Source organism: Salmo trutta, chromosome 37, assembly GCF_901001165.1.
Source record: "Salmo trutta chromosome 37, fSalTru1.1, whole genome shotgun sequence".
NCBI lineage: Eukaryota > Metazoa > Chordata > Actinopteri > Salmoniformes > Salmonidae > Salmo > Salmo trutta.
Window position 1 is genome coordinate 24737456 of NC_042993.1, and position 22025 is coordinate 24759480.

The window sequence follows — 22025 nt, forward strand, 5'->3', positions numbered from 1 at the left end:
CTAAAAGTCCCCCTCGTACCAATGCAAAATCCTCTTGACTCATACATATATTTGTAGTAAACAAAATAAATTCAGTAAGATATGGGCTAAAGTATGAGGAGAGAGAGAGGGAGGAAATACCAGAGCTAACCATATACCAGTTAGAAGTGGCAGCTTCACAGGTGCTGACAGTCAACAGGGGGGGAGGAGTTAACATGCAGTGTTGGTGAAGTGTTGGTTAAAACCCAACAACACATACCTGCTGTTAAAGCGCTCAGGGTGCCTCTCCCTCATCATGTGGAACCGATGTGCAATGGAAGCATCCTAAATAAGGGAGAGAAAATAACATGGATTCAGCAATGACTTTTATTTTGATACTCATTTATACAGTGGAAAAGGCCTATAAACCAATGGACACACCTACTCATTCCATTTTTCCACTTTTTTGGTTGCTACATGATTCCATATGTGTTGTTTCATAGTTTGATGTCTTCACTATTATTCTACAATGTAGAAAATAGTAAAAATAAAGAAAAACCCTGGAATGAGGAGGTGTGTCCAAACTTTTGACTGGTACTGTATATTAGGGGTATAAACCTATATACATATTTTCATTTTGAAATAAGCTACACAACTAAAATAGTTTAGATTTCTATGTGTGATATTGTTATTTCAATTAATTAATTGATGAGATAAAGATGTCGCAAAATACAGGCAAGATGTTGGTACTAAAATCAATACAATGGCTTTTTAACACCAATTAAAGTCAACTTCTTCCCCTCTGCTGATAAGCATCTCAGCCAACGTTCTATTGCACCCAAAAAACGACACATATGCCCGATGCATATTGATATGTCTAAACAGAACCAGGGTGTTTTTGAATTCCTGGCCAACTGGAAGGCGGGGCGGTGGTTGAGGTTTGAGCCAGGGATGAGGGTATTGACAGAGAGCTTGACGAACAGCACGCCGTCTTTCCACACAGGCTAATTAATTAAACACACATTGCTAGTAATCACAGCTCCCAACGTACAGGATGCTGCCGGCTCCCCTGGCAACCAACTTGTTCTCTCTCTCTCTCTCTCTCTCTCTCTCTCGCTCTCTCTTTCTCGCTCTCTCTCTCTCTCTCGCTTTCTCTGACCCGGGGCTAGAAGTGCACTACATTGGTAGACTTACTGGCAGCGTTTGGTGTGAGTGTGTGTGTGTTTGCATGCAGGCATGTGTGATGAGAATGACAGACTGTGAGATTGACAGCTACTCTATTAATCAAGAGAATCTAAGAAAAGTAAATCTGTGCCTGTTTGTTGAGAAATCTGTGTCTTCTATGAAATGCTACCAAAAAAGTATACTAGCCTTGGGCCGTTTGAAGATGAAACCTCACTAGAATTTACCATGGTCTTTGTGAGTCACGATGATTGCCAAGTAAAAACAACAACTGACGAATAGTCTTCAACCACAAAAAGGGGGGAAAACTTCAGGAAACTTTTAGGGTTTGTTCCTATCCCCCCACTTGAGCAATCTGTTTTGACCCACTCCATGTTGAGTGGCTCTATTGAAAAGCCAGCCACAGGGAGGACCCCCTGCTAGTTCTCAGTACAACATGTAGGAGAAACCAAAAAAATCAATGCCGTTTTCTTGATGTTTTTTCAAGACGCTGTTAAATAAAGACCAAAGAATTTCCAAGATCCCCGCAGACTCTATTTATCTTCAACATGAGCCAGAAAAGGTGAGATGATGGATATATCTGAAAGATTGTAACTTGATTTTCTTACAAACAGGACAATAACTGAAAACGAGAGAGTGAAAGGAAGGAGTTGTTTGAAAATATACTGTAGCTCAGAAACCAGGGAGCATCCACTTCAAGTAACCTCCAAATTGAAGAAGGTACACTATAACCATGTATACAGCATGTTAAATCAAATCAAAGCAAATTGTATTGGTCGCGTACACATATTTTGAAGATGTTATCGCGGGTGTAGCGAAACACTTATGTTCCTAGCTCCAGCAGTGCAGAACAATACACGCTCACCCAAAAAATACAAATAAAGGAATTAAGAAATATAGAATTATTAGAATGAGCAATGTTAGAGTCCGGTGTGTATAGACATTGGTGTGTACAGACATTATGGACAGTATATGAATGGAAAATGTGTGTACAGTAGTAGTTATATAGGACGAGCCTTGACTAGAATACAGTATATACATAAAAAGAGAGTCATCAGATAAAACAGTATGTAAACATTATTAAACATGATTAAATAGTCACTACTAGCTGGCCTCTGCCCAGTACCCTGCCCTGAACTTTAGTCACTGTTACTACCCGGCTAACACCCGGTACTCAAGACTACTGCCCTATGTACATAGTCATTGAACACTGGTCACTTTATTAATGTTTACATACTGTTTTATCTACTTCTTATGTATATACTGTATTCTAGTCAAGACTCGTCCTATATAACTACTACTGTACACACATTTTCCATTCATATACTGTCCTTAATGTCTGTACACACCAGTGTCTATACACACCGGACTCTAACATTGCTCATTCTAATAATTCTATATTTCTTAATTCCTTTATTTGTATTTTTTGGGTGAGCGTGTATTGTTCTGCACTGCTGGAGCTTTGATGCACTTGTACTGTCTCCACCTTCTAGATGGTGGCGGGGTGAACAGGCCGTGGCTCAGGTGGCTGGGGTCCTCGATGATCTTCTAGATGGTGGCGGGGTGAACAGGCCGTGGCTCAGGTGGCTGGTGTCCTCGATGATCTTCTAGATGGTGGCGGGGTGAACAGGCCGTGGCTCAGGTGGCTGGGGTCCTTGAGGATCTTCTTGGCCTTCCTGTGACACCAGGTGCTCTAGATGCCAGCACCCTCTGGAAAGCCCTGCAGTCCCGGACGGTGCAGTTCCAGGCGGTGATACAGCCCGACAGAGTGCTCTCAATGGTGCGCCTGTAGCAGTTCCTATACTTCCTGTAGAAGTTCCGTCAGTCTCGAACTGTAACTAGATGGACTGCTACTGCAACTACATTCCACTAAAGCTACTTTGTCACTTAGGGCCAATGTAATGTAGAGCAAGTTCATATGTACATTAAGAGGCCATTAACAGTAGATCATCTGAACTGATGATACAAACATCTTCAACCTCAATCCCCAAACAGCAGTAGGACAATGAAGTCTCTTTCACGCTCCCTCTCACTCATCTTGGGGCCGCCTTCAAATAATTACCATTGTAAAACTCTGGCACCCAAATTAATACAGTACATGTGTAATGTAATATGCCCTCATAGCTCAAAGTTTAGTCCAATTATGAGTGGTGCTCAGGCAGCTGATGACTCTCCTTCACAGGGAGAGTAATGACTTTGACATGCGAGCCTGGGTCATTAGACGAACTGACTGCATCATCTTAGGACCTCCTCTGTGATTAGGTCTGTCCCTCAGCACACTAAGCCCTGATTGAGATCATTACACTTCACGTCACTTTAACGTCCTCATAAAGGGATGGCGCCATTAATTCCATTCAACTGGATGGAATGGCTAGATTGGAAGGATAGGAACAGGAGGTGTGCTAAAATAGTTGACGATGTGGTCGGATGATGGGCTGTTGGGAAGATTTTACGACTTGGAGTTTGGTGTAAATCTTGTAAAAATGGAAGAGGAAGTTGTAGGTGATCCTAGTACTTTGTGAAGTTTGACAGGAATGGTACGTTTTGAAATATACTCTCCCCATCCAACACTGTTACCCATTCATTCACCAACCCCTGGGCTTGTACAAGTTCAAACAGACGCCTTTCGGTTTGTGCAATGCCCTAGCCACCTTCAACGCCTGATGCAATGGCAGGTTGATGCTTATTGTCATGAATCTTGCCCTGGAGGCAGAAATTAGCGATTGCCACTAGATGGGCCAGCTGCAAAGTCAAAATTGGCTACAGTGTAAAAATTCAGGACAACAAGAATGATATTTTTGGTCTTAATTTAAGGTTAGGTTTAAAAATCAGATTTAATGACTTTGTGGCTGTGCCAGGCAGTAACCATTCTGCAGAGCTGCCTCCAGTGCAATAATGACAATACAGTGAATGCCAACCTGTGATGCAATGCTTAGAATTTTTACGATGAAATGTTTGAAATCCAAGAATAAGATGCTTATGATTACACTTATCTGTGGCTCGACATCGTGAAACCTTTTGGTCACGACTGATCCTCAGAGTTTGACTCTACAGAAATGTCATTACAGAAACAATCTTCCTTCATCTGCATAATCTCTGAGGTAATTATTAGCTTGACTTGTTTTGTAATCTTTATTGTATTCAGTGGGTTTTTTTCCAACGGAAAGCAAAATTTGATGTGAAATGTGACACAAAATATATCACACTCAATTCCATCGAGAGCTCAGAATCTTCCTAATCCTGGGCAAACAACTTCATTTGTCAACACGCTCGTTAGATATTAATCCCACTGTTAGAAGGCCATGAAAATAGTGTTATAACAATGAAGTCGATTGGTTGCAATGGCTTAAAGTAATACTTCTGCTAAGGCTACTACTGTTGTTTGGTAGAAGGGTATTGCAATATCTGTACATACATTCCGAAAACATGTTTTGCCTCAAGCCATGACGAATATTGAGAAATGATCTTTATTTACTCCAATGCTTACAGCCCCTTCGTCTGTTAAGTGGACCTACCTTCGTCAATACGGGACACAGCCAAGGCATTTATTTGACTAACATTTGTAAGGACATGCATCACTCATTTCCCCGTCATGTTCGAATGTCACAACACCAACCTGCAAATGTCAATTACCATATTTCCCCTGACATTTATCAGTAATGACCCACACGGGCTGGGTGTAATCAGTGTCATTATGTTGAAGATGGACAGAGATGGGCTTGACTCTGCTGTCGATGAGTTTAAAGGTGCGTCACATCACGCAGATGCACAAAATACTACATATTCTTCAATCAGAGGTGGTTTAAGCTTAAGCACATCTCAATAAAGGCGTATTAACTAGCATTTGATCAAAATGAGTAAGATTACTCAGAAGAACATATGATTACGTTGCTGCTTTAAATTCGGTATACAGTGTTATCCAATTGAGGACTTTATATAGATTATTCGATTGAAATGGATGATCCACGATAAGCATGAAGTTGTCAGTCTTGTTGTTTTAGGTGAGAGCCTTAGATCAAACATGGCCCTCTCCTATTGACTAGTTCAGTTTGTTGACCCACTGTTCTTGCTTAAAGGGATAAGTTTGAGATGTTTAGATATGTGTTTACTTGTCTTGAAAGCCGTCTATGGACATGGAGCGACTGCAATCCACACTTTCGTTTTGTTAAAACAGCCACTGCCAAGATTTGCTGGTATTAGGAAACACATTTTTCAAACCGCTGAACTATGCCTTTAATGTGACATATGCTCTGTATATTAGTGTAAGTAACTCACCACCCCAATAGAGAAGTAGTTGTTGACGATGCTGTAAGGCACAGGGTCTCCCCTCTCTTCTTTGTCCGTGGGTGTGACGTCAATCTTCCAGCGGTCCAACATCACCTCAGAGCTGTTCTCTATGTCTCTCAGGATGTTCAGAATGCTCTCTCCCTCATAACCTGATACACAAACAACATAGGAAAGCTCATGTTGTAGATAATACCCCAGAACATAAGCTAACACACATTATAGTACAGGCCATAAATATTTTAATATAACATTATTCTCTGGAATTTTAGCTATTCTAACTATTTATTTATACTGATTTATTCCTACATGAAAACATAGGCAAAATAAAATATAGTCAAATCTAAATTCAATATCATGCATCATGTAATTGGACAAAAAATAGAGGCCACACATTTATGTTTCCTTCATTTAAGAGGAATAATATAATTCATTAAACATTTTTTGCACACTTTGGGTCATTAAATTGCTATTTAACATACCTCCCCCCCATCGCAGACACCTTGCCAGGTCATTTCCTGTTCCAAGGGGAAGTACACACACAGGGGGGTTCCTGTCCAGGTTGGCCTTATCTACACAAGAGGTACAACAAAAACATCATACATTATTATTACTACTATGCCATTTAGCAGACGCTTTTATCCAGAGCAACTTACAGTCATGCAGGGCTCCCGAGTGGCGCAGCAGTGTAAGGCACTGCATCTCAGTGCTAAAGTCATCACTACAGACCCTGGTTCGATTCCAGGCTGTATCACAACCGGCCGTGATTGGGCGGCGCACAATTGGCCCAGCGTCGTCCGGGTTTGGCCGGTGTAGGCCGTCATTGTAAATAAGAATTTGTTCTTAACTGACTTGCCTAGTTAAATAAAGCATTTTACGTACGGGTGGTCCTGGGAACCAAACCTACTATCGTGGCATTGCAAGCTCCATACTCTACCAACTGAGCTACAGAGGACCACACACCCACATTCTGACCACAACAACAAAACTGAACACGAATCCACTTTAATATACTGTATTTTTTTAATTTGATTTAACTTTGATTTGCCCAGGTCTCTGAGTAAAAAAATAAATAAATCTCAGTCAGTGCAGCACGGTTATCTGACCATTACTCAAATCTAAAATCTGTGCAACAACAGATAGACCTTGACGTGAATGTCCAGTCTCACAGGCTATTTCTGGAGTACTGTAGCATTCATTCTGTCCATGTTATTACTTCTCTTTGTTTTGATTGATAAAAAATTGAGGCAATTTTTAAAGGCAGAACAAGGAATAAGTCTTCAAGAAAAAATTGACTTCAGGCAGGCTGTTTCTCAAATGACGACTAATATGCCGATTTTCAACTCACATAATCATCCTATTTTAACTCCCTTGAATACGCAGGCTTGGACGTAATGAAAATATTTATATACAAATCATAAAAGTATATTTGATGATTTCTTGCAAAATAACGAGAGCACTGTTTATTTCACCAAAGTAATACAACATTATAATAATCAAGACGCACAAAAGATTTCACTGTACAGCACAAGGTTTTGAAGAGAGCACAATGAAATGTTAAGGAAAGGGAAAACTGTTATAATGCAAAAGTTGTTATATTTAGAATGTAAATACAATTTTTATTATGAAATTGTGAGGACCAAATTCGTACTTAGGCCTAGTTCCATTCATCCCACTAGTATACTCACTAGTATACTCACTAGTATATACCAGGATGTGTTCACCAGTCTGTTCACCAGTGTGACACTGGTGTGGCAGTGGAAGTGCACACTCACCTATGAAATCCAGAATCCAACCGACAGTCCCATCCCCACCACAAGCTAACACTCTGAAATCTGGAACCTCTCGGAAGAAATTCAACCTTGAACACAACCAAAAAATCATATATACAATACCGATCAAGTAATGCATGAAATAATCCCCTTTTAGAGAGAAACATATTATTTTCTTTATCTACTATAAATTCATTAAAAACCTTTAGACATTCTACCCTGAAAAAATTTACTATTTTGTCCAATAGTAAATTGAACTCAAGGCTACCTTATTCAAAGGTACTGGAAGTGTTTGATCTCCATACTTATCCCTGTTTTATCTCACATCTATATTGTAACTCTGCTGCACTGGAGTGGCTCTGCAAAGGCAACTATAATCTCACAAAATAACACAGATCACATTGACAATTATTCCTTCAGCCAGCTAGTCTGTTCAGAGGCTAATCGGATCAAGATGGCCAATGTTCAGTCCAACTTCTTCCGTTCCTTCACAATAACAAAGCCCTAACTGAATGAGGGAGCCTCCAAGCCTCATATGGCGGATAAATTATTCGCTCAATTACTCTCCAACTGGGACTGCAAACCGTATTAGGTGCAAAACAGACGGCCGTGAACATGAAAGGCAACTTTGGGGATATTTAAATACCAAGAAACAAACACTTAATTTGGGCTAATTAGGTTAGCGCTAGTGCTAATTGACAGCAGTGTGTGCGGCTGTCTCAGCCTGCTAGTGGCCACGGTGACCAGTCACCTTGTTAATGCCAACCGCATTACATACACTTCACCAAATATTAACAAGGTTACAGCCGGACAAGGTCATCTGGAATGTTCCCAGCTAAAGACAGAGAGGGGCTTCTTCTGAGTGCAACACGTCTCTAAGAGCCTCGTCAATAAACATGGCCTTCCCAGCCAACAAAGCTCCAAACACAGAGAATCAATAGCGAAGGCACAATATGGCCGACAAGGTCAATTTCAAATCTTACGACTGTGTAAGATAGATCTATGGAGTAAAGCCATTATTTTGCCCCATCTGGGCCACTGTAATTATGAGCACAAACTAAACCATCTACAAAAGTTTATATTGGACCATTTACATTCTGCTTTCAAAACCTAATCAAAATCCAGAGCATTAGAGCACGGCAGTGATGTGTTCCTGCATTTCAGAATGCTCCAAAAGTGATGTGTTCCTGCATTTCAGAATGCTCCGAAAGTGATGTGTCTAAAACAAAAGGGGCCGGAACCTTGTGCATTGAAATGATCTGCTCATCTTCTTAACCATAGACACGGATAGTCCCCAGACCACAGGCCCCAGACCCATGCCTGTGCAGCCTACAGCGGCATGCGTGATCACACATCAGCATGCCTCGCGTCACTCACAATATATCACTATTCCCACCCACTGTAACCAATACTAGACTCAAGCACAGTGTTGTTGTCTCACTGTTTGGGATCTCTGATCTCACCTTTCAATCACGTCTGCATATGAATCCTGATTGAGTGAGAGGCTCAAATTGAGAGACCTCCCTTGCATGAGATGTTGGATATTATGACTGGGCAATAGCGGAATACATTAGGGCTTTGTAAACAGTCGCTCATCCACCACTCTGATTCCACATGTAACTTGAGGATAATAATGATAGTTGAATCATGACTGTAGAGTGTTCTGTGCAATTTAGGTGATGTTGCGGAGTCTGTGTGAGATGATTAGAGCAGAACTTACCCAGGCATGGGTCCGTTCTTGGCCAGGTTGTATACCTGCCGAGGGTTTAAGAGGTACTGGAATTTTCTGTAGATCCTGGAGGAGAGGAGAGGAGAGGAGAGGAGAGGAGAGGAAAAAAGAGGAGAAACAAGGAAAGGAAGAAAGAAGAGGATGAAATTGTGACAACCAGCAATACAGTGTTGAGTTGACACACATAAACCTAATGAAACATCTCCCCCTCACAGCTACCACAGAACATCTGGATCGTGAAGAAAAGTCCAAATGCAAACACTTAACTGAACCCCTGTAAATTGTCTGTATGCCGTTTTGCTACAGTATGATTGACAGCTCCAATGCCCTATCCCAGTGTCATTGTCAGCAACTGGGAGGGCTATAGGAAGAAGTCATTAGAAAGACTAATTCATTTTCATTTCCATTTCATTATATCAACTGGCTCAAGTCATATTTTGATCTCATCATTTAAACAAATGAGGACTGGAGTAATAAGGAGTAGAATGAATATGTTCAGTAATAACCCAATTAGGCCCTGGGTTAAAGAAGGAGGTCTAATCTATACACGGACAACCAGGGATGTGACAGTCAATGACAGCGCCATCTAAGAACCTCTGCTGAATCAGGCAGGAGTCCGTAGGTCAATGTTATTGTGTTTCTATTTGACTAACTAAGCCTTGAGCACTCTGTGTGCAGCCGGGCTACGCAGCTCTTTGATTGAAGAGCAGTTCTGAGAATCCCTTTTTTACAGAGAGGTAGATTGTGGGGAGAGAGTGTGCTTACCTGTCGCCCTGCTTCCCTCCACTCTTTGGATTCACAAACACCAGCAGAGGATGAGTTCCCTCTATTGTTGTGATCTATGGAAAATATATCGAAACAGAAAGCGATTTCAGTCCAAATGCTTATAATGTAGTAGGCTGATCTTACGTTAAAGTATAGTGTAAAATCATTATTATAAACTGTGAATAAAAAATATTTATATTTATTTTAAAAAATTGCCTGGCTGCTTCACCCTGGCCCCTCTTGTTACTGATATCGACAATAAAAAGTTCAAACATTTCTCACGTGAACAACAGACAATACCCAACAAAATCCCAGGAAATCAACTGAACAATACCCCTCCTAATTCAAGGTATAACCATCACCATCTCCTGATTGGGAGAAGCAGTTTGAGTCTTGAGTGAAACGGGGGCTGTCCTTAGAGACAAGCCTCTCTATCGCTACATCTGGTAGAGCAGTGGCTAGAGAGAAGCAGTAGGCCTCTACCACGCTGGAGGCAGCCAGGGCTGAGGCGAGGCATAAACAAAACAAGCCCTAATCGCAGGCTGTAGCCTGTGAGTTGGCCTTCCTGCCACTCAGTGGCGGGCGGCGGTGACAGTGCGCCCGTGCAGCTCCCTGACACAGATGAAGCTCTTAACTCTCCCTGTCTGCTATCCCAGCAGGCCGAGCGGTGGATTAATGAGCTCCCTGTCCAGCCAGGAGTGATCCATTACTTCCTCTAATTATAAATAATAATCCTGATTATTATGCTGGTTAGCCGGAGAGGGCTGAGATGGATGTGGCAGGGGGATGATTCAGGTTGATTGTCACCAGTTGTCTGTCTGTTAGATATTAAGGAGGATTTGGATGGAGCTGATTCTTGTTTTGTTCACCAGTAGAAACTAATCTCATATTAATCCGAACAGAGTCATTTTATATTATCCTGCGCCCATCAAAGTCTAAATTGTGGTTAGATTTGAAATTTCAATTTTAAGTACACATTTTTCACTAAATTCTACTAAATGTTATCCTGATGCTTCTATAGAAGAAAAAGAAAAAGGTTTGGATTGTCACCTGTAGTCCTTGGCCATCCACTGTGACTGAGTTGGCTCTCTGCATCTTCCCTCTGCCTCCTGATTGGCTGGATCTGGAATCTTTCCTCACCGTAGACTGTCTTTCCTGGGGGTCAAAGTGCACAGACAGTAGAAATGGGCATCTTGAAAACAATCTAATACACGTTATCAACAATATGGGAAACTGTGATCTACGTATGATAAAGCTCTCCTGTGGTAAATGTGTATATAAGCAGAATATGGTATCATTTTGAAAGTTAAATTCACCAGTATGACAGGACAGATTGTGTTGGGGGGCAGGACATGGTCCTTCAGTGGTCCACAGTCACACTCAGGTTTCACATGGGAGGCACACTTATTATGAAGCTGGATGAGGGGAATCAATTACAACCATATTAGTATCAGGGTGACATTCAAGATCATAACATACTATGAAATGTTACCTTTCATTTGATTGTCATTTGATATTAGAGTTCAGTGCCTTTAAAATGTATGGGGGCCATAAAATATAACGTTCAGTTTGTATCAGCTATGTAGAATTGTTTTTAGCTAAACACCAAGTGCTGTTGAGTAAAAAGCAAGAGCATATAAGAGTTGTGTTTTTGTAAATTACACCAAATTAAAAAAGACTGATATCAAAACACATTTTAACTGTGGTTTATTTTCCATTAGCAGAATACTGGAAATAACTGTTACTTGGTGTAAATTTGTAAAGTGAGAGGACTCGGATAAAAGGTGCAAAAAAGAAATCATAAACAGCAAGAAACAGTGGAAAATAATGAGGAGGTGGCTGACTCTCCTGGGGGGGTGGGGGTGGGGGTGTACCGTGATTTGGCACCACACACAGTGAAGCCCAGTCAAACCCTGGTAACACTTAATGGTTTTGTGACACTTGTCACACTTGGTCGGGCAGTTTCCCTCCACCCAGAAATGGTGCATCACCTGTGGAGCGAGAAACAGAGAAACAGAGGAGAAAAGCAGAACAGAAAACAACTGAGACATCCATAATAGAAAGAAAGAAAGAAATCAAGAAAGAAAGATTTTTTTTTACAAAAATGTAACAATCTTGTTTGTGTGTTGGGCATGTATTTAAACCAGACTAAATATTGTAATTAGCTATGCTTAATATCAGAATGGCTTGTTTAATTCCATTAGTGAGGAAGGAGCCCTGGATCTAAGCTCCGTGGAGCATCGCTGATCCGAGCGTGCCGATTAGTAAACACTCCAATTGGACGCACCTCTGTGTTTTTCTTGCTCTTCACGTAGGTTTTGATGCACGACGGAGGAGCACGGGCTACACAGCGCTCATGGACAGTGTACTTGCAGACTGGGAGAGGTGGAACACATTTTGACAACAACAACAAAAAATCACAAAAACAAGTAAATATAGCAAACATTAAATTGAGGTTGGAGATCCACATTTTCAAGGGGGGATTTGGGTCACAAAAATGCCTTCTTAATGATGAAAAAGTGCATGGAATAAACCTTTTATGAATGGTAAAAATTAGAGTAGACATGAGGAAACAACTGTTACTGTTACCATACTCACATGAGCAGCACAGCCCTTGCTTGCCCAGGCCTATAAGCATGTTCAGGCACAGGTTACAGTAGGCCGGCTTGTTGAAGTGCTTCAGTCTCCACACGTGCTGCCCATCGTCTTTCACATTCTAAAGGAAAGATGATAGATTGGTTTGATTGATTGGTTAATTATTGACTGGTTGATAGTTGGGTAATTCGTTATATGGCAGATATAAATAGGCCATGTAAAACAAACATGCCTCTCTGACATGTACAATAAGGAATCACATCGGCTCTATCGTGGCATTTTGATCTGCAGTGTTTGGCAACTGAATGTGGGCCATGTGAAAGCTTTTGCTAATTTTTTACTGTTCTCCAAAGCCATCAACTTTAGTGGGGAGGATTGCCTGGGTTCTTCCCTTTAATCCTGCGTCATTAATCATGTCATCTATTATGTCAATCACAGCAAAATGACAGTCTGACGTCACTGTAAGAGACTGTCTCATTAGCCTGTGATAAGTAATGACTTGTTCAAGATCATTGACGATAAAGGCAGCAAAAAAAAATTAAAAGATGACTCCATCTAGTGGACAAAGAGAGCTGGGACATCAGTGGTGTCGTCTGACGAAGCTATTGACTAGTTAGGCAGTGGTGGGACTGTCCAGACCTTGTACCTGATTCACACCAACCATGCTCTGCTGGCTCAAGTATTGTTTTCCCACATTTTCCTTTCCAGCACGGTTCCAGCAACTATGGTGGATGAGGAAGCAGGCTGGCCTAATACAGCTAGCTGGCTTTGGCTTGGTTTGGCCTGGTAGTGTGAATCAGGCTATAGAGGGTTTAAAGGCCCAGCGTAGTCAACATTCTGTCTTGTCTGTGTTTTGCATCATATTATACAACAGCTGATGAAAATAACACTGTAAAGGTCAGATTTTTTTTCTTCTGTGTTGTTTCCTGATAGTTGGGTCGTTCCACCAATCCGGTGCCTTTTAAAAAGTGTAACTTGGTCAAAAAAGACGTTTGTTTTCACCTCATGTTAACATTCTGAAACAAAGACCACATGCTTTCCCATCTCAAGAGGTAAAATAACAAAAATGACTAAAGTAAGTGCCTATTAAGTGTCAAATAAAGTAACCGAGTTGAATGTAACAGGGATGACGATTTCAGCTTAAATCAGCCATAAATCCCCGTGAGGCACGGGAAATGCAAGCTTGTTGTGTGCAACAGGGAGTGGCAACTGAATGCAAGCTTCACAAAAAAAATGTAACATCTATCTAAAACATTTCTAGCCTGGGTTGATGTGTTATGCCCGACCAGCTCCTTTTTTCTACCACAAAACACCAAAATGGCCAAAAAGAGTAAAACCAGCTCACCTGCTTGTACACTATGATTTGACTATTTGATGTTCAATGTTTCTTTAGAAAAAAAACATTTTCAACGGAATAGTTTCACCATATTGAAACAAGAGTTCAGTTCACGCAACAGCTTTCTCCTGAAAATGAGGGACATACGTAAATGAATCACTAATCACATGAAGAAAAAAATCATCATCTTCAGAGATCACTTTGTCAAAGCAACAAAAAATAACTAGGGCTTAACAATAATTATACTTTGATAGATTTTTGGATGAAGTAGATTGAAATCTTCTTAGAAGTGATTAGCAAGCCTTTATTCATATTAAAAATAAGATTTATTGAATTCCTCATGTGGTCTATATTAAAGGGCACTTCATTTAATATGACATGTTTTTAAAATTCAATATTGGTGCACAATTCCTACTTAAGATATCAAGTGGACGCAAAAGGCACCCATTTTGTGCAATGACCCAGTAGCTGGTTGAAAATGCAATCTACACAGGATCTTCTAATCAGCAGTTTTTGCATGAATGGAGTTCCGGCTTCCCTGGTGACATCACCAGGCAGTAAATAAGTTAATAGACCAATAACAAAGAGAGTTCCAAACCTGCCTGCCAATAACAGCTGGTTTTCAGTTTCCCTTCAGAGCACTACCAGACAGTCCTAGCAAAATTCTTGCTTGAGAAATAGCTTTTGCAGTAAGGTACTTAATTGTTACCCAGATATGATTTGATATTGATATAAAAATGGCTGCATTGGGCCTTTAACTGGGCTTGAACTAAATCCTGCACACACTCTGGCCATCCAGGACCAGAACTGGATACTTCAGAGCCATACATAGACATGATTGCTCTGATGTTTAGGTAACACATTCGTGACTACTCACCGTCTCTAGGCCCAGAAGTACCAGCAGGGGGATGGTCGTGCTGCCTCCCTGGATCCACTCCACTAGAGAAACTGTGCCGTCATGGTCATAGTCGATCTCCTGCATCATCTCCTGCAGAATCTACTCACAACCAATCAGAGACAGTACAGTGGGATCTGTCAGCACAGATTATATATGACACCCTCATTCAAGATATACAAAGTTACAGTATTTTCTTGTTATTCATATAACTGAAACTAGGGGGCCCTAGAGCTTTATGTCTATGGATCTGCAGTATATTAAATGTTTATGAAAAAATATGTATTTTACCGGCTTCAGTTCTGTCACATCCCATTCCAAGTACTCAGCAACATGCATCATTTGAGAGATGATGTGCTCCAGTTCCTAGAAGTGGAAAACAAATCTTGCATCAAAATATATCTATGGTACAATAGCCATTCTTCAGTTGATGGTTTTAGACTGATGAACAGCATGTAATGGTCAGTTGGTACAATCTTCTCTCTCCAAAGGAGAGTTGTACAATGCACAACAAAGGCAGCTTGAAAACTGATACAGGCTTGATGACTTAATTACAATGGTTGCCCTAAGGGAGGGCAATTATCGTCTAGTGGAGAGTCATCACATGCAGACCAGAGCAATGAACATGAGACATTTACCCGCCTGCTCCTCCGTAACAAGCCCAAGCTTTTTAGAGGGCTTGTGTGATGTTACTTTAGATTATATTGTACAAGAAATTCTACATTTCCCTATGTCAGTGTCATGGTTAGAATGACTAAGATTCAGATTTCCAGAAGGTCCTCTACTGCAGAATTGTATTTATAGAACATTAGGTAGCTATCATGTACCATTGTACCCAGCCTGGTCTCATAGACTAGACGTAACATAGTAAAATAAATCTGGGACACTCAAATGAGTATGATATGTTATGTTTGGTATGGTTACATAAGACAGAAGGTTACTTAAGGTAAAAAACGAAAGCAGGGTGGTTGGTCAGGTTGGATGGGTAGACTTATAACACGAACGTCTAGCAACCCAAAAGGATTGCGTGTTAGAATCTCATCACAGACAACTTTAGCATTTTAGCTAATCAGCAACTTTACAACTACTTGCTACTTTTTAGCTACTTTGCAACTACAAGCATGTTAGCTAACCCTTCCCCTAACCCTAACCTTAACCTAACTCTTAACCCTAACCTGAACTCTAACCTTAACCCCTGCTCGCTATAGCAGCTTTATTCACTCTTCTTCTTCTACTTGCTAGCGCTAGTTTTAGAGAAAACTGCTGTGGAAAACTCGGCCAGAAACTAGCAAGTGTCATAAAAAATGTTCACATGTAAGCATGCAGTGGACGGGCCATTTTGAAAATATGATTATATTATGATAATGGACAATTAATTATTATAATATTTATTTGTAGATTACAATTTTAATGGTTTGGCATTATAATAAGTATTGTGAAAATATATTTATACATTTTCATGGACAACATTAGCATAATGTTTTCTGTTAGAGAGTGGAGAGGAAGGAGAGGAGGAAGACTGGTTAGGAAGAAGAGTGAGAGAGAGAGAGGAGGAAAGGTAAAGATATGATTACAGAGCCTGACAATTTATTATTCCAAACAATGTTTTTAAGATAAAATACAAAAATGAGGCAAGCAATGGGAATCTGTTAACCAAAGTATTTGATCTAATAGTGTACTATTTATTATTAAAGATTGGAGAGGAAGGAGAAGAGAGTGAGAATGAAAAATGAAGGGAGTAAAAAGGGTGAAGCGAGGAGAGTGTAGAAGAGTGAGGTGGAAAGGTAAAGAGAGGGAAAGGAAGAAAGATAAGGAAGACGAGTGAAGAAAAGAGGAGGAGAAAGATTGGAGGAGAAGAAAAAGTCATAAGGTGAATGCACCAATTTGTAAGTCGCTCTGGATAAGAGCGTCTGCTAAATGACAATAAATGTAAATGTAAATGTAAGAGAGTAAAAAGAGTGACACAAGGAGAGTGAAGAAGAGCAGACAGAGGAGGTACAATGGCTCTTTCCAAGAAACGGAAATTCCATTTTAATGACAACATGATGAGAGAACTTACATTTTTTTTTTTTTTTTTTTATTTTTATTTCACCTTTATTTAACCAGGTAGGCTAGTTGAGAAAAAGTTCTCATTTGCAACTGCGACCTGGCCAAGATAAAGCATAGCAATTCGACACATACAACAACACAGAGTTACACATGGAATAAACAAAACATACAGTCAATAATACGGTAGAACAAAAGAAAACAAAAAGTCTATATACAGTGAGTGCAAATGAGGTAAGTTAAGGCAATAAATAGGCCATGGTGGCGAAGTAATTACAATATACCAATTAAACACTGGAATGGTAGATGTGCAGAAGATAAATGTGCAAGTAGAGATACTGGGGTGCAAAGGAGCAAGATAAATAAATAAATACAGTATGGGGATGAGGTAGGTAGATAGATGGGCTGTTTACAGATGGGCTATGTACAGGTGCAGTGATCTGTGAGCTGCTCTGACAGCTGGTGCTTAAAGTTAGTGAGGGAGATAAGTGTTTCCAGCTTCAGAGATTTTTGCAGTTCGTTCTAGTCATTGGCAGCAGAGAACTGGAAGGAAAGACGACCAAAGGAGGAATTGGCTTTGGGGGTGACCAGTGAGATATACCTGCTGGAGCGCATGCTACGAGTGGGTGCTGCTATGGTGACCAGTGAGCTGAGATAAGGCGGGGCTTTACCTAGCAGAGACTTGTAGATAACCTGTAGCCAGTGGGTTTGGCGACGAGTATGAAGCGAGGGGCAACCAACGAGGGCGTACAGGTCGCAATGGTGGGTAATGTATGGGGCTTTGGTGACAAAACGTTTGGCACTGTGATAGACTGTATCCAGTTTGTTGAGTAGAGTGTTGGAGACTATTTTATAGATGACATCACCAATTTATACGCTCAGGTCAAGACGATAGAATGGTTCACTGCACCCTTTGTGATTCCTCTTTTTCAATTGGCAGCGGGGGAAGAACGGCAGTGGTAGAACATCAGCAGACGAAAAAGAATAGAGCCTCTCTGATTGGCCATGTTGGTATGCCCTCTGTCACCACATTCTTCAAGAAGGTAGAACCTCCCCAAGAAGAATATGGTTTAGCTCTGCAGGAGGGTGTCTTTGCATACTACACTATGCGACACAATCATAGTTACAGATCTATGGACTGCACAGCACAACTGACACGGAAGCTTATTGAGCCAAAGTTCACATGTGCTAGGACAAAATGTGACGCCATAGTGAGTAACGTGTTAGCAACATGGGCAACTACTTTGGTAACACAGGACCTAGACCAGGTTGAATTTGTGTCCCTGTCCATTGATGCGTCCAATCATGGACATGTAAAGCTGCTGCCAATAGTAGTCAGATATTGTAAGATATATGATGGCAGCACATCTGTAGAAACAAAACGGCTTGATTTTGTTGAATTGAAAGGAGAAACAGCAGAGGAGATTGCAGCTGAGGTCCTGGTGGTCATCCCAAAATTTGACCTGGAAAACAAAGTCCTGGCATTCTCTGCTGACAACACAAATACCAACTTTGGAGGACTGAATAGGCTGGGGAGGGTCAATGTCCATACCAAAGTTAAAAATGCTCTGCAGCGGGAGGTGATTGGCTTAGGTTGTCCTGCCCACATCATTCATAACACGGCCAGAACAGCTTTGGATATGATTCCCCTTGATGTTGAGTACCTGCTCACAAAGATATTTGAATATGTTCATATTTTCACCGTCAGAATAGAAAAACTGAAGGGCTTTTGTGAGTTTGTTGGCCAGGAGTACCATAACATTTTAGGACACAGCAATGTTCGCTGGATGTCCATGCTCCCTGCTCTAGAAAGAGTGCTGAAAATGTATGTGCCATTGAAATCCTTTTTTCTTTCTGAAGACAAATGCCCTGTTGTCCTGCGAACAATGTTCGAAGATCCACTGACTGAACTTTGCCTGGCCTTTGCCCATGGAAACCTGACCATATTCAGTGACACGATCAAGATGCTTGAAGGCCAGGACCGCTGTGCTGTGGAGTCAGCTGCAATTCTGAGAAACTTTGAGGCAAAATTGACTGCAAGACGTGATGACATCTTCATGGCAGTTTTGGTCAGAGGACTTCTGAGAGAGCTAGAGGAAAATTAAGCAATGTCTAAAGAGAGCTTTCTCAAAACATCCCAATCATTCTTCACTATGGCTGTGAACTACTTGGGGAAAGCACACAGATAATCTAAAAGATTTACATTGTCTCCTGTTAAAAAGGCAACCTCAGCTTTTTTAAGATCCAGAAGGCAGCAGCCACACTGCAGGAAACATGCCCCAATGTGACCATCAATGAGGATACATTGTGTGACGAGGTGACTGGCCTGCAAAAGTTCATAAAGGGGAGATCGCTTGAAGAATGGAAAACATCTGAGACACCGCTTAGTCAGAGATGGAGCACGGTGGTTACCCACTTCAAAGAGAACGACATCCCACACTGTTGTCATGTGCTTACCTGGAAGTAATGCACCAGTCGAGAGAGTGTTCTCCCAAATGAATGATATATGGACAGCAGCAACAAATAGGTTCACTGTTCCTACCATCAAGGCCATGCTTATTGTGAAGACAAACTTCAACCTCCCCTGCCAGGAGTTCATGGAGAAGCTGGCCAAAGACAGAGCAATCCTGAAGAAGATACATTCTTCTGAGAAATATACAGATTAGGTTGGTATAAGTATATTATGTAGTTACCAATCTCATCATCATCTTGTCTCTTTGTTATTTTGTTAAGTATTTTACATATACTATTGTCTCTGTTTTTTCAATTTTGCTTATGTTCTCTTCTGCTCTTATTCTACCCAGACTACCAGGACAACTGAATGGCTGTTTAGATTGGACAGTTCTGTCTTGTCTGTAGTGTTTCTGTAATATAAACTGCTCAAAAAAATAAAGGGAACACTTAAACAACACATCCTAGATCTGAATGAAAGAAAAAATCTTATTAATTACTTTTTTCTTTACATAGTTGAATGTGCTGACAACAAAATCACACAAAAATAATCAATGGAAATCCAATTTATCAACCCATGGAGGTCTGGATTTGGAGTCACACTCAAAATTAAAGTGGAAAACCACACTACAGGTTGATCCAACTTTGATGTAATGTCCTTAAAACAAATCAAAATGAGGCTCAGTAGTGTGTGTGGCCTCCACGTGCCTGTATGACCTCCCTACAACGCCTGGGCATGCTCCTGATGAGGTGGTCTCCTGAGGGATCTCCTCCCAGACCTGGACTAAAGCATCCGCCAACTCCTGGACAGTCTGTGGTGCAATGTGGCGTTGGTGGATGGAGCGAGACATGATGTCCCAGATGTGCTCAATTGGATTCAGGTCTGGGGAACGGGCGGGCCAGTCCATAGCATCAATGCCTTCCTCTTGCAGGAACTGCTGACACACTCCAGCCACATGAGGTCTAGCATTGTCTTGCATTAGGAGGAACACAGGGCCAACCGAACCAGCATATGGTCTCACAAGGGGTCTGAGGATCTCATCTCGGTACCTAATGGCAGTCAGGCTACCTCTGGCGAGCACATGGAGGGCTGTGCGGCCCCCCAAAGAAATGCCACCCCACACCATGACTGACCCACCGCCAAACCGTTCATGCTGGAGGATGTTACAGGCAGCAGAACGTTCTCCACGGCGTCTCCAGACTCTGTCACGTCTGTCACGTGCTCAGTGTGAACCTGCTTTCATCTGTGAAGAGCACAGGGCGCCAGTGGCGAATTTGCCAATCTTGGTGTTCTCTGGCAAATGCCAAACGTCCTGCACGGTGTTGGGCTGTAAGCACAACCCCCACCTGTGGATGTCGGGCCCTCATACCACCCTCATGGAGTCTGTTTCTGACCGTTTGAGCAGACACATGCACATTTGTGGCCTGCTGGAGGTCATTTTGCAGGGCTCTGGCAGTGCTCCTCCTGCTCCTCCTTGCACAAAGGCGGAGGTAGCGGTCCTGCTGCTGGGTTGTTGCCCTCCTACGGCCTCCTCCACGTCTCCTGATGTACTGGCCTGTCTCCTGGTAGCGCCTCCATGCTCTGGACACTACGCTGACAGACACAGCAAACCTTCTTGCCACAGCTCGCATTGATGTGCCATCCTGGATGAGCTGCACTACCTGAGCCACTTGTGTGGGTTGTAGACTCCGTCTCATGCTACCACTAGAGTGAAAGCACCGCCAGCATTCAAAAGTGACCAAAACATCAGCCAGGAAGCATAGGAACTGAGAAGTGGTCTGTGGTCTCCACCTGCAGAACCACTCCTTTATTGGGGGTGTCTTGCTTATTGCCTATAATTTCCACCTGTTGTCTATTCCATTTGCACAACAGCATGTGAAATTTATTGCTTCCTAAGTGGACAGTTTGATTTCACAGAAGTGTGATTGACTTGGAGTTACATTGTGTTGTTTAAGTGTTCCCTTTATTTTTTGGAGCAGTATAGTTGTTTTTTCTGTCTATCACAGTGTGCCTGTTAGACTAAATACATGAAACCGGAATTGTCCCCCTTTTTAATTTCATAGATAATCACGTTGGATATTTTAATGATATATTGACTGTCGAACTGGAAATGTCCCCGGTTTTTATTTCAGAAATCTAGTCACCTTACCCTAACCCCTAGCCTAGCTAATGGTAGCCACCTAGCTAACATTAGCGTTAGCCACCTAGCTAATGTTAGCCACAACAAATTGGAATTCGTAACATATCATACGTATTGCAAATGTGTAACATATCATGCGAAATGGATGACATACATCCACAAATGAATACGTACCATACCATACCATACGTAACATATCATTCTAATTGGAGTGTCACAGATTTACATTTACTATGTTAAATCTACCCTTGAGTTCAGGTTGCAGCACCAATAATTTTTCAGTACAGTAAATAACATGGCATGTATAAGACAGAACCAAACATGGCTCTGGTATAGGCTTTAGCAAATAACAAAGATGATGTTTCATGTAAGGCTGTGTTCAAATAATATCTTTGGCATATTATATTGAATACGTATGAAGAAGGAAAAATGATTACCGAACTATCCAGAGACCCATTTCCATCAGTATCATAGAGACGAAACATAACTGTGGAGAAAGAGATCAAACATTTATCAGTTTCAATTGGTGTTTGAGATGCAATAGATGTCATTGAGACACATTCTTACTACAAATTTAGTTTCACGAATGCACTTTACTATGTTGAAGAACTAAAACTTCCTTTCGTTTTTAAGGGTACAATCAGCTATTGCACTCCCATCAATTCAAAGCAATGTTTCCCCACATAAAAGTGTTCTTAGCATCTCAGTGTTGAAGTCTGATTGGTTCCTCCACTAGCCCCCAGCCACCACTCAACACCATCACCATGGAAACAGACAGCTCCCTCACCAGAACAGTGATTGGCTATCCAATACAAGTGTGGCTGACAGACAGACAGGTATACACACACACACACACACCAGTTCTATAGTA

The 22025-nt window shown here is 41.4% G+C and overlaps 1 protein-coding gene across 5 annotated transcripts in view; it reads right to left on the bottom strand.

Moving 5' to 3' along the window:
- The window catches only part of LOC115177005 (diacylglycerol kinase beta), a 66943-nt gene that overhangs the window by 30012 nt on the left and 14906 nt on the right, over window positions 1-22025 (bottom strand). For 4 of the 5 annotated variants that reach the window (XM_029737446.1, XM_029737445.1, XM_029737447.1 and 1 more), the window contains 14 exons: window positions 21592-21641; window positions 14808-14882; window positions 14499-14618; window positions 12289-12406; window positions 11978-12066; window positions 11565-11681; window positions 11007-11105; window positions 10741-10845; window positions 9691-9764; window positions 8917-8991; window positions 7200-7285; window positions 5907-5996; window positions 5416-5576; window positions 239-303 (listed from right to left, as the gene is read on the bottom strand). In XM_029737446.1, coding sequence (XP_029593306.1) covers window positions 239-303; window positions 5416-5576; window positions 5907-5996; window positions 7200-7285; window positions 8917-8991; window positions 9691-9764; window positions 10741-10845; window positions 11007-11105; window positions 11565-11681; window positions 11978-12066; window positions 12289-12406; window positions 14499-14618; window positions 14808-14882; window positions 21592-21641 — 1324 coding nt within the window. Of the gene's footprint in view, window positions 1-238; window positions 304-5415; window positions 5577-5906; window positions 5997-7199; window positions 7286-8916; window positions 8992-9690; window positions 9765-10740; window positions 10846-11006; window positions 11106-11564; window positions 11682-11977; window positions 12067-12288; window positions 12407-13630; window positions 13654-14498; window positions 14619-14807; window positions 14883-21591; window positions 21642-22025 lie in introns of those variants that run through there. The other variant, XM_029737448.1, reaches the window with a different exon arrangement.